Raw genomic sequence first — 13,589 nt, 5'->3', positions numbered from 1 at the left:
ATAGGCTTCAGATCCTTCCGATTCTAGGGGTAATGTGGGTCATTAAATTCCGAGGTTTCTACACTTTTGTACTGTATGTTACTCAAAGCGCTACAGTCCACTTCGGCCCAGTTTCCATTTTCACTTCCTTCTAGAAATTGAGGAGAAGTAAGTTTTGTAATGGATGCCTCAATATCTCCTTCAATTTCCTGGTCACATTTATTCTCAGACACCAACTGTTACCTGGGTGAGGAAGTTTCATTGAGTGCGTAGTCATCATCACTGTCGTCACTCAAATCACAAACATCAGATAACACACCATCATGAGCATTGAGAAATTTTAACAGATCTTCCTCTCTCAATATATGAGACTTATCTTTCAGTCGCTGTTTACCAATGCAGGGATTGGGGCTTGAATCTCCACCGCACTTCGTCTGTGACCTACCATTATACTGTGCCATTTACTGTACAACAGAGGGCAAAGTAATGAAGTAAAAATATATTTGGTACTTAGCAAGTGATTGCAGAATAATTCGTCATGTGCCAAATAACAACCTGAGATATTCTTCAGTTTCTTATACCAAACTTGAATCATTCTGCTGCATGTTTACTCATGACTGTTTCTAAACAATTAAAACCAAAGTATGAAAACAATGTATGGAAACCATGTCACAGGGACGGTTTTTTTTCTTTATTGTCATTTTGATACCTTACAAACAAGGTAGGCCGGCAGCGCTCTATTTACGCCGCTCTTCGGCTATAGGAAAGACACACACAGTATAACAGGAATACAGAGAAACAAACATACATGGAGGACAAAAACAGGAGACAATCATAGTAAAAATAAGCGAAGTCGTTCACCAAAAATGGTTCAAATGGCTCTGAGTACTATGGGACTCAACATGTTACGTCATAAGTCCCCTAGAACTTAGAACTACTTAAACCTAACTAACCTAAGGACATCACACACACCCATGCCCGAGGCAGGATTCGAACCTGCGACCGTAGCAGTCCCGCAAGTCGTTCACCGACGTACTGCTCGGAATAAAAAAAAGTTCAACACTGGACACAACGGAGAATACAGAATGCCACACGTGAACAGAGGTGCTCGAATGGAGAGACACTGATGCACCGACGGGACGACAAACACTAGCACTGTGGCGACGATCTCCGGCGCACGAAGACGCACAGTTCCCACATTTCCGAAAGAACAGACACCATATCTACTTAAGTATATTACGTAACCTAGGTCATCATCCTACCCATGTCATCAAAGCATCGCCCACCTTACCAGTCATGTCAACATCAGCGTCGTCGAAAGCCAATTAAAGAAGTTCATAACGTGACAAGTCAAGCTACCTCCTCAACCCATCCCATCCCCTTACAACGTACCACAACCTACTCTCCAAAGAAATGCGTGAAAGATGCAATCTGTACTATTTCCGCATCTAATATACAATTGCGAGACACACATACCCTTTGAAACACAATCTTGTTTGAATTACGAAACTCCACCATGTGAAAAACCCTGCAAACGACCTTTTCATGCTTCACTACATGATGTGGGTCTCTTGGAAAGTACATATCATTTGCCACAAAATACGCCTGCGGCTATTAAACACACAGATAGTTAAAAACCCATTGACTTACGTAGTGTAGTTAACTAATTATAAATACTTTGTTGGTGCAAATGAGTTTTACTCCAACGAATATTACGCAAGACTTGTAAAAAGGCGAAAGGAAAACACGACTGCTCCTTGATGTTTCTGTAGCTTGTCACCGCCAACGCATTCTTCATATCTCTACTATTATACCATGCGTGGTGTAAAGCGCAATAAACACACAATAATTTTACACAATTTAAATTGTTCTATGATGCATGTGAAGACCCACAATATCAATTCAAAATTCCAACTGTCTCCAGAAATATGTCGGTAACACAAAGCGCCGGGTTTATGTCGCATATCACAATATTATTTCACACATACAAACACACACACACTAACACAGACGCACATACACTATATGATCAAAAGTATCCGGACGCCTGGCTAAAAATAACTTACAAGTTCGTGGCGCCAACCATTGGTAATGCTGGAATTCAATATGGTGTTGGCCCACCGTTAGCCTCGAAGAAAGCTTCCGCCCTCGCAAGCATACATCCAATCAGGTGCTGGTAGGTTTCTTGGGGAATGGCAGACCATTCTTCACAGAGTGCTGCACTGAGGAGAGGTATCGATGTCGGTTGGTGAGGCCTGGCCTTCCAAAACATCCCAGAGGTGTTCTATAGGACTCAGGTCAGGACTCTGTGCAGGGGATACTATTGTCGTGTTGAAAGCTGCACTCGCCATCCCCGCATTGCTCTTCAACAGTGGGAATCAAGAAGTGCGTAAACCATCAATGTAGGCCTGTGCTGTGACAGTGCCTCGCAAAACAACAAGGGGTGCAATCCTCCTCCATGAAAAACACGACCACACCATAACACCACCGCCTCCGAATTTTACTATTGGCACTACACACGCTGTCAGATGACGTTCACCGGTCGTTCGCCATACCCACACCCTGCCATTCGATCGCCACATTGTGTACTGTGACTCATCACTCCACACTTTTTCCACTGTTCAATTGTCCAATGTTTACGTTCCTTTCACCAAGAGAGGCGTCGTTTGGCATTTACCGGCGTGATGTGTGGCTTATGGGCAGCCGCTGGGCTATGAACTCCTAGTTTTCTCACCTCCCGCCTATCACAGTACATGCAGTTGGGAACTCCTGTGTGGTGGTCTAGATAGATGTTTGCCTATTACACATTACGACTCTCTCCAGCTGTCGGCGGACTCTGTCAGTCAACAGACGAGATCGGCCTGTACGCTTTTGTGCTGTACGTGCCCGTTCATGTTTCCACTTCACTATCACATAGCAAACAGTGGACCTAGGGATGTTTAGGAGTGTGGAAATCTCGAGTACAGACGTATGACACAAGTGGCAACCAACCACCTGACAACGTTCGAAGTCCGTGAGTTCTGCGGAGCGCCCCATTCTCCTCTCACACGATGTGTAATAATTACAGAGGTCGCTGATATCGAGTACCTGCTTGGCAGCACAATGTACCTAATATGAAAAAGGTATGATTTTCGGGGTGTCCGGACACTTTTGATCACATGGTGTACACACACATCTTTCAGATTGATGACTGAAACTCGACAGTGAACTCTAAGGTGAATACCCCACTGCTATTCCCATGCCAGATATTTAAAAGTCATAAGCTAAATAGTCATTAAACATTTCAGGTAAGGAGACGTAACGTAAAGTTATCATGCTTGTAACTGCAGAAAATACACTCCTGGAAATGGAAAAAAGAACACATTGACACCGGTGTGTCAGACCCACCATACTTGCTCCAGACACTGCGAGAGGGCTGTACAAGCAATGATCACACGCACGGCACAGCGGACACACCAGGAACCGCGGTGTTGGCCGTCGAATGGCGCTAGCTGCGCAGCATTTGTGCACCGCCGCCGTCAGTGTCAGCCAGTTTGCCGTGGCATACGGAGCTCCATCGCAGTCTTTAACACTGGTAGCATGCCGCGACAGCGTGGACGTGAACCGTATGTGCAGTTGACGGACTTTGAGCGAGGGCGTATAGTGAGCATACGGGAGGCCGGGTGGACGTACCGCCGAATTGCTCAACACGTGGGGCGTGAGGTCCCCACAGTACATCGATGTTGTCGCCAGTGGTCGGCGGAAGGTGCACGAGCCCGTCGACCTGGGACCGGACCGCAGCGACGCACGGATGCACGCCAAGACCGTAGGATCCTACGCAGTGCCGTAGGGGACCGCACCGCCACTTCCCAGCAAATTAGGGACACTGTTGCTCCTGGGGTATCGGCGAGGACCATTCGCAACCGTCTCCATGAAGCTGGGCTACGGCCCCGCACACCGTTAGGCCGTCTTCCGCTCACGCCCCAACATCGTGCAGCCCGCCTCCAGTGCTGTCGCGACAGGCGTGAATGGAGGGACGAATGGAGACGTGTCGTCTTCAGCGATGAGAGTCGCTTTTGCCTTGGTGCCAATGATTGTCGTATGCGTGTTTGGCGCCATGCAGGTGAGCGCCACAATCAGGACTGCATACGACCGAGGCACACAGGGCCAACACCCGGCATCATGGTGTGGGGAGCGATCTCCTACACTGGCCGTACACCACTGGTGATCGTCGAGGGGACACTGAATAGTGCACGGTACATCCAAACCGTCATCGAACCCATCGTTCTACCATTCCTAGACCGGCAAGGGAACTGGCTGTTCCAACAGGACAATGCACGTCCGCATGTATCCCGTGCCAACCAACGTGCTCTAGAAGGTGTAAGTCAACTACCCTGGCCAGAAAGATCTCCGGATCTGTCCCCCATTGAGCATGTTTGGGACTGGATGAAGCGTCGTCTCATGCGGTCCGCACGTCCAGAACGAACGCTGGTCCAACTGAGGCGCCAGGTGGAAATGGCATGGCAAGCCGTTCCACAGGACTACATCCAGCATCTCTACGATCGTCTCCATGGGAGAATAGCAGCCTGCATTGCTGCGAAAGGTGGATATACACTGTACTAGTGCCGACATTGTGCATGCTCTGTTGCCTGTGTCTATGTGCCTGTGGTTCTGTCAGTGTGATCATGTGATGTATCTGACCCCAGGAATGTGTCAATAAAGTTTCCCCTTCCTGGGACAATGAATTCACGGTGTTCTTATTTCAATTTCCAGGAGTGTACATGTTAGTGAAAACACTATGCTAATTCGGTGAACACATAGGTAAACAGGCAGTCTGAATTAATTCCAGCTACTGGAAGAATTACATTAATTGCATTTTAAAGGCCTAGTCTTGATATATGTGACATAACACTCTTAAATTAAATACTTTCACGTCTTAATGGTTCTGCAATGGTTGCCAAGTGTTAAAATAGTATCCCTACATCTATTATACACAAAAATTGTTGAAATTTAAGTGTGAGGAGATGTTATTGGTGGTTCATAGAACATACTATCATCATCTGACGTTTATACAAGCTTCTCAGCAATATTTCACTTGAGTGAGGACCAGTTTAGCAGGGGGAAAGATAATGTGCCGCGTGCTACACTAGAAAAATATAATCGATAGGACTGACTGTCATTTATTGCGTTTAATTTCAAATGATTGTGCTTAGTCAAGGTTTGATTCAACAAAAAATATCGACCAAGGTTGCAGTATCTACCAAATAGTGCTATGGTGCCAAGTCCCTCTATAATTGTAATTTCCGTAATTATCTACTAGATAACACTAACATGTAGTACAAATAGGAGACGTAAAAGCGTCACTCTCACATATAATGTAGGAAAAATAAAAACCGCCGAAATATGATCTTTGGAAGGAAGGAAGTAAGTGTTTTGATGAAAATTTGTTACGGTTAATCAGTTAATCTGCTTATTTTTGTAATAAACAACGAGAACTTCTACTATGATTACGTTCATTCATCACAATATGACTAAAGAAAGCGCTAGAACAAGGCAGAGAAGGAACATAGAGAAGAGTGATGGCGCAACAAGGGAAAGATGAAAAGTGTATCTCTCGAAAATAAAATCTTAGCTACAGAAATAAATTTATTAACTAGTAAAACACATATGCAGATTCCTTATTGTAATGTTGCTGCGATCTTCTATCCCAAGATTGGTTCTGAATCTGCATACTGTATTCATATCTTGGTCTCCCTCTATGACTTGTACCCTCCACGCTTCTCTGTTGTACTAAGTTGGTGACCCCTTGATGTCTCAGAATGTATTCTATTAACTGATAACCTCTTTCAGTCAAATTGTCACACTAACACAACTTTCTTTTCTTCCTGATTCCATTCAGTTCCTCCTCATTACTTACGCGATCTACCTATTTAACGTGCAGAATTCTTTTATAAACCCGCATTTCAAAAGCTTCTATCCTCTTCTTGTCTGAACTGTTAATCATCCATGTTTATCTTCCATATATGGCTACACTTGAGAAAAATACCTACTGAAGAGACTTTCTGGCAGTTAAACCTATATTCTATGTTAAAAAATTTCCAAACTACATTTATACTCTCTCTACTTTCACCATCATAATTAATTTTACTACCTGATTTAATCCATGTACATTACATTGTTCTTGATTTTGCTTTTGTTGCTGTTGGACTTACGTGCTCCTTTCAAGACACTGTCCATTCTATTCATGTGTTCTTCGGAGTCTTTCGTTGACTCTAACAGAATTACAATGTCATTGGTGTATTTTAGCTTCGTATAGTAGTTTCAGTTGCAAAATTCTACTTGAATTATCAGTTTGATTCAAGTTCTAGTATGAATCCAATAATGCTACCCACAATATCCTAGGATAATTTCCTTAAATTTGCATTCATAAGTAGGTAAATATTCGAAATAGTCCTTTTGCAAGAGATTTGACAGCAGCGTACGAGAAAGCAGTATGGAAAACAGTTGGGGTAGTGGTAGAACTTTGCTTGTGGAGTGTGATCATCAAACAGACCATGAGAAAGCAATATGGTGAGACAGTTGGAGTAACATTTTGACAGGCATCCGGTGCATTATCTTCGAAGGTACTATGAGACAGCAGTATGGCGAGGCCGTTAGCATAAAAGTGGGACTGGGCATGTGGTTGGTTATCTTCAGAAAGCCTATGAGAAAGCAGAACGTCGAGACAGTGGAGGTAACAATTTGACTGGGATGGTACTATGCGATCTTCAAATGGTCATTGAGAATGCAGTTTGGCTAGGCAATTGGGGTAGTAGTTTGAATGTGATCATGGTGTATGAAAGGTGAATTCATAGTCTTAAGCTTAGAAAATCATCCCATAAATGTCATTTTAAATTGTGTTATGTAAGTTGGACATTAGTAGTGTTAAAGGTTAAGTAGTAACACTGCAAATTGACGATTGGTTTGCGTGGCGCTCAACTGCACGGCCATCAGCGCCTGTACAAATTCCCAGTCTGTACACAGTCCAATCTAGTCACTTTCACGAATGATGATGGAGTGGTGCGGACAACACAAACACCCAGTCCCCAGGCAGAGAAAATACACAATCCGACTGGGAATCGAACATGGGCCCCATGATTCAGAGATAGTAATGCTAGCCACTAGACTACAAGTTACGGGCCTCAATTGAGGCACATGTTTTTGGTTGATGGCAAGTCAAAGAATGGGCTGAAGCTTTCACTGCTTACAACATACTGTCCCAAAACCCATTTTAGAAAAGAATGTCGTATAAACATGGTGGGCTTGTGTGTGATTGTATGTAGGTGTGTGTGTGTTTCGCTGATGTATCTTAGATGTTCAAGTATTACAAGTTTCACTCTGTGCGTAAATTTACGTTATTTACTTTGAATGTAGAGCTAAAAAAATCAGATCATTCAGATACTTCTGAGCACAGCTAAGATCACCACCTTCGGTCCCTCATTTCAACTGGCCTCTTCATTTTAAAGCCCACTGAACTATTACACAGTGATTAGCTGCATCATTTTAATATTCAGCTGAGACTGCGTGTACAGGGTGGTGGAAGGGTGGAGAAAGGGAAGGAGAGGGAAAGGGTGGGGACGGAGAGGGGGCATAGCGTGTCATGTGTTGATGATGATAGGATTCACAAGTCTGATGATGCCACTCATGTGTGGTGACATCTCTGATATGAGTGGAGTGGGGTTTGTGATATCGTTGGTAGGGTACTGACCCGGAGCAAATATCAAAAATTTAAAAAAAAAGGAATAGTTAATTCATAGACATACCACATGCTATGGTCAGACTAGCTGTTTCTAGCAAGCAAGTGGCCTCTTACCAGAAGCATTCACTTGCCACACTTGACCTGGTGAGGGATGATGCATCAAAACCACCCATCTTAAAAGTATCTTACCCATTACCTATTGTACAATCTCTTCATTAATATGTTATACATAATGGTTCATATAGATCTACATCTACATCGACATCTACATGGATACACTGCAAATCACATTTAAGTGCCTGGCAGAGGATTCATCGAACCACCTTCACAATTCTCTATTATTCGAATCTCGGAAAGCGCACGGAAAGAATGAACACCTATATCTTCCCGTACGAGCTCTGATTTCCCTTACTTTATCGTGGTGATCGTTCCTTCCTATGTAGGTCGGTGTCAAAAAAATATTTTCACGTTCGGCGGAGAAAGTTGGTGATTGGAATTTCGTGAGAAGATTCTGTCGCAATGAATAACGCCTTTCTTTTAACGATTTCCAGCGCAAATACTGTATCATTTCTGTGACACTCTCTCCCATATTTCGCGATGATACAAAGACTACTGCCTTTCTTTCAACTTTTTCGATGTACTCCGTCAGTCATCTGGTGAGGATCCCACACCGCGCAGGAGTATTCTAAAAGAGGACGGAAAAGCGTAGTGTAGGCAGTCTCCTTAGTAGGTCTGTTACATTTTCTAAGTGTCCTGCCAATAAAACGCAGTCTTCAGTTAGCCTTCCCCACAACATTTTCTACGTGTTCCTTCCAATTTAACTCGTTCGTAATTGTAATACCTAGGTATTTAGTCGAATTTACGGCTTTTAGATTAGACTGATTAATCGTGTAACCGAAGTTTAACAAGTTCCTTTTAGCGCTCATGTGGATTACCTCGCGGTTTTCGTTATTCAGGGTCAACTGACACATTTCGTTCCATTCAGGTATTTTTTCTAAATCGTTTTGCAGTTTGTTTTGATCTTCTGATGACTTTATTAGTCGATAAACGACAGCGTGACATGCAAACAACCGAAGAGGGCTGCTCAGATTGTCTCCCAAATCGTTTATATAGATAAGGAACAGCAAAGGGACTATAACACTACCTTGGGGAACGCCAGAAATCACTTTTGTTTTACTCGATGACTTTCCGTCAGTTGCTACGAACTGTGACCTCTCTGACAGGAAATTACAAATCCAGTCATATAATTGAGACGACATTCCATAAGCACGCAATTTCAATACGAGCCGCTTGTGTGGTACAATGTCAATAGCCTTCCGGAAATCCAGAAACACGGAATCGATCTGAAATCCCTTGTCAATAGCACTCAACACTTTATGTGAATAAAAAAGTGGTTGTGTTTCAAAGGAACAATGTTTTCTAAACCCATGTTGGACTATGTGTCAATAGACAGTTTTCTTCGAGGTAATTCATGATGTTCCAACACAATATATGTTCTAAAATCCTGCTACATATCGACATTAACAATATGGGCCTGTAATTTAGTGGATTACTCATACTACCTTTCCTGAATATTGATGTGACCTGTGCAACTTTGAAGTCTTTGGGTACGGATCTTTCGTCGAGTGAACCGTGGTATATGATAGTTAAGTCTGGAGCTAATGCATCAGTATACTCCGAAAGGAACCTAATTGGTATACAGTCTGGACCAGAAGACTTGATTTTATTAAGTGTTTTAAGTTACTCCAATACTCCGCGGGTATTTACTTCTACGTTACTCACGTTGGCAGCTGTTCTTGATTCGGATTCTGGAATACTTACTTCGTCTTCTTTTGTGGAGGCAGTTCTTGTCATAAAGCTTCCACTGTGACGGAGTCCGACACTAGTGTGAGTAGCGGTTTTAAAAATGTTAATGAGTAGGTTAGGCGTTGTGAGGTTTACAGACATAGTGAGCTCACCTGCAGCCTGAGGGAGCCATGGGGAGAGCAGAGCAGGAACCGCGCGGGCCCGGACTCCAGCAGGGAGGGCAGCCACACGGGGGTGTCCAGCGTGCGTAGGCTGCTCAGCCTCCGCAGGCCCACGGCAGCCATGAAGGACGCACACGCCACCACCAGCAGGTCGCGATACATCAGCACTGCCCAACACAGATAGACTCAAGCGTACACTAGAATCACAAGTTAGAACACGAAACAGTGGAGATCTCAGTGACGTTGTAAAATAACCTGATGGAAGTGGAAGCAAATTATGAGCAAAAAGGCGAAGAAGCGCTAGAAGAAATGGGCAACAATTTACAGTCATAAATGTCAACTAAGCGGTTGTATCGTACCTCCTTACATCTGTAGAAAGGAGATGACATCCTTCTAACTCTATCTCGCATAGGATACGTCATTATGGTGCATGGATTCTTCCTCCAGCGAGAAGCCTGAATCTGAAATCTTATGGGTCTTAACTACTAAGGTCATCAGTCCCTAAGCTTACACACTACTTAACCTAAATTATCCTAAGGACAATTACACACCCATGCCCGAGGGAGGACTCGATCTCCCGCCGGGACCAGCCGCACAGTCCATGACTCCAGCGCCTTAGACCGCTCGGCTAATCCTGTGCGGCCCAGCGAGAAGACTCTCCAATGTGCTCCACTAGTGTGGTAGACATAACGATGTCCCGCATCATAGTTCTCTGTGTTATATTTTTGAACTAGAGGGCAATGGAAAATCGACATTATTTTAGCTAACATTCGTGTGAAACAGAGAATGGGGAAAGAATGGGACAAGATGAGTGGGAATTCATGACTTCCAACCGCACAGGGCACTGTGGTATTGCAATGCTGAAAGCTGAAAATTTGTACCAGACCAGGAATCGATCCCATATGTATTTCTCATGACCAGTTGCCTCAACCGCTTCGGCTGGCCGGACATAGCCCCTGACAACTCAAATTTGCAATACTGCAATACATTCTCCATCATCTTTTAACTCCCTATTCCCAATTAATTGATTCCCGTAAAATTCGCACGATATTACTGCACCTGAACTGAAACAAATGTCAAGGAACTGTTTCGGTCTTATAGGAATTGGAGTGGTGTCTGTTCCGTCAGACTCTTACAACAGAACACAAACCACCAAAATATAAACATTTTAGCTAACAGTAAGAACGAATGTGGTATTAATTTTAAAACTCTAACTTGCCCCTGAAAATACTATGGAGGAGTTCGTAATCAGTTGTTATCAGTGCGGCTGGCCTATCAATGTGTTTTGCAAGTGAGCTGTTAACCACATGTATCTTAATAGATGTTTTAGACCCGTTATTGTACTATCTGTGTTTCAATAGAACATTTTACAATATTTTACGAAATTTGTAATATCCTGCAGGATTTGCTAAAACATGATTGTGCTGGTGAACATGAGTGAGTTCGGGAAGCAGTGGAAGCAGTTCTAAATAAGGTTATATTTTCTCTCTTTCTAATTTTTCATGCATTTTAACGATATTCATTTCTACTTATTTTTGACAGGGGCTTTGATAACACCATCTCTGAGCACCTGCGGCTGCAGCGAATATGTTCAGTAGTGCTTTGGCGCACCACCAACCTCTCTGCACGCCTGTGACGTTCTCACACACCAATGAAGGTGTAAGTAGGCTGTTTATGTTTTCTCTATATAAGTAGGCTGTTTAGGTTTTTTATTGGTAACGCCACCTCTGTATGACAATCACTGGCTGTGCTGTGTGCAGTCTGTCGCTAGTTTGCATTGTTGTCTGCCATTGTAGTGTTGGGCAGCGGCAGCTGGATGTGAACAGCGCGTAGCGTTGCGCAGTTGGAGGTGAGCCGCCAGCAGTGGTGGATGTGGGGAGAGAGATGGCGGAGTTTGTAATTTTTCATGAACTGATATATTTATATATGATGATATCAAGGTAAATACATTGTTTGTTCTCTATTAATATCTTTCATTTGCTAACTATCCCCATCAGTAGTTAGTGCCTTCAGTAGTTTGAATCTTTTATTTAGCTGGCAGTAGTGGCGCTCGCTGTATTGCAGTAGCTTGAGCAGCGAAGATTTTTGTGAGGTAAGTGATTTGTGAAAGGCATAGTTTAATGTTTGTCAGGGCCATTCTTTAGTAGGGAGTTTTGAAAGTCAGATTGCGTTGCGCTAAAAATATTGTGTGTCAGGTCAAGGACAGTCGTGTATAATTGATAAAAAGGGGACGTTGCATATGTCGACCCTTAGCCTAGGATACCTCACTGGAATCTTCTGATTTTTTTTCTTGTAGTTTGTGTAATTAGTGTAGCTATTGTTTATTGCTAGCGCGTAATTGTAGAGAAAATCTCCTTTGTAGTTGTAGTTTTTCATTGTTGTACAGTAAAACAGTTTTGGCATGCATGTAGATTTGCACCAAGTATATCGCAGCTGCAATTAACTAGATATTATTTTCAGTGCTATTTTAATGTGTTCTCTTATTTTTGATCTTCCAATTGTGCTTTTCTTTGTTATCGTGTGAAATACTGTGACAATTATGGCGTGTGAAAAACGTAATACTAGGCTCCAAAGTAAACTGAGAAATGACAGTGAAAATGAAAGCAGTGTGTTAGCGCCACCGAGTAATGAATTAACTAATGTTCAAAGTAGTAATTTGGTAACTGTTCATAGGGAAATGGAGCGGGCGTCAAACAATGGCGTGGACAGTGAAACAATTAGTGAAGAGGGAAGCATTATCGATCGATCGGTCGGCAACAGCTCGCCTCAGGAAGCCGAAATGACACGACACGATCTCGCAAATACTGTAGATTCAGGTTTTGGATCCTCACCGTTTTCTCAAATAAGTCAAGACACATTTTCTGCTTTTCAAAATGTGAATGTTTCCGGTGTAAATTCACTGCCGAAAAGCACTGAGGAACATGTTTCAGACACCAATGCATTGTTATTACAATTAATACAACAAATGGGACAAACACAGCAAAAGCTTCAAAAGTTAGACACAATGGAACAAAATCAGAGACAAACACAGCAAAAGTTAGACACAGTGGAACAAAATCTTCAAAAGTTAGACACAATGGAACAACACCAGAGACAAACACAGGAACAGTTAGACGCAATGGAACAAAATCTTCACACCACGCTTGAACAAACACGTGAAGATTTAACTACTGAGTTACATAACATTGAATCGAAATGTCAAAAAGTCTGTAATGACGTAAAAACACAAATTTGTGAGCATTTTCAACCTATTTTTTTCGCGGCATGAAAATGCATTACAGAATCACGAAGCAGCCATAAAAGAACTGCAAGCCATTGTTCATGAAAATCATGAGACCTTGTGGGCTAAAATTGACTCAGTTGCATCTACCGATTCGGTTACGCAACTTGCAATAACTCAGGAAAACTTAAAGGACACAGTAGATACGATTTCAACACAAATGGACACTCTGAAACTTGGTTCAGAAAAACACACTGAGGAAATGTGTTCACTATCGGAGAAAGTAGCCGAACTTTCGGATCAGGTCACTAACTTATCTACAAAGGTAGATGATGATCTGAATGACACAAGACCTGTAGCCTTCACTGACACAGAAGAGTATGAACAAATTAGAAAATTCAAACAGAATCAAAATCAAATCAATACACAGTACAAAAGAGAAATCCGAGAAGTACAAGATCAGCTGACACAGGTAATACAAGAATTACGTATTTCAGAGGACACTCGCGCCCCAATACGGGAAGAGGGACTTAGAAATACGGAACAACCACAAAATAATAACACAGGACACTTCGGAAGTTATGAAAGAAATTGGCAAGGTGCACCGAATTTTGAAATGGAACCGCCGAAACGACATAACAATGACCGATATGCGACTCGCCGACATGATGACTTTGACTATAAGCTGTTCATTACTACACGTAAA

General features: G+C 42.8%; 1 protein-coding gene across 1 annotated transcript in view; it reads right to left on the bottom strand.

Annotated features, from left to right (window-relative positions):
- Positions 1-13,589, bottom strand: part of LOC124795442 (neuronal acetylcholine receptor subunit beta-3-like) — a 167,919-nt gene that overhangs the window by 38,264 nt on the left and 116,066 nt on the right. Inside the window, exon 8 of the mRNA XM_047259466.1 lies at positions 9,655-9,830. Coding sequence (XP_047115422.1) covers positions 9,655-9,830 — 176 coding nt within the window. The remainder of the gene's footprint in view (positions 1-9,654; positions 9,831-13,589) is intronic.

Source organism: Schistocerca piceifrons, chromosome 4 (assembly GCF_021461385.2).
Source record: "Schistocerca piceifrons isolate TAMUIC-IGC-003096 chromosome 4, iqSchPice1.1, whole genome shotgun sequence".
In the NCBI taxonomy this organism is placed as follows: domain Eukaryota; kingdom Metazoa; phylum Arthropoda; class Insecta; order Orthoptera; family Acrididae; genus Schistocerca; species Schistocerca piceifrons.
This window is presented reverse-complemented; position numbering and strand designations above follow the sequence as displayed.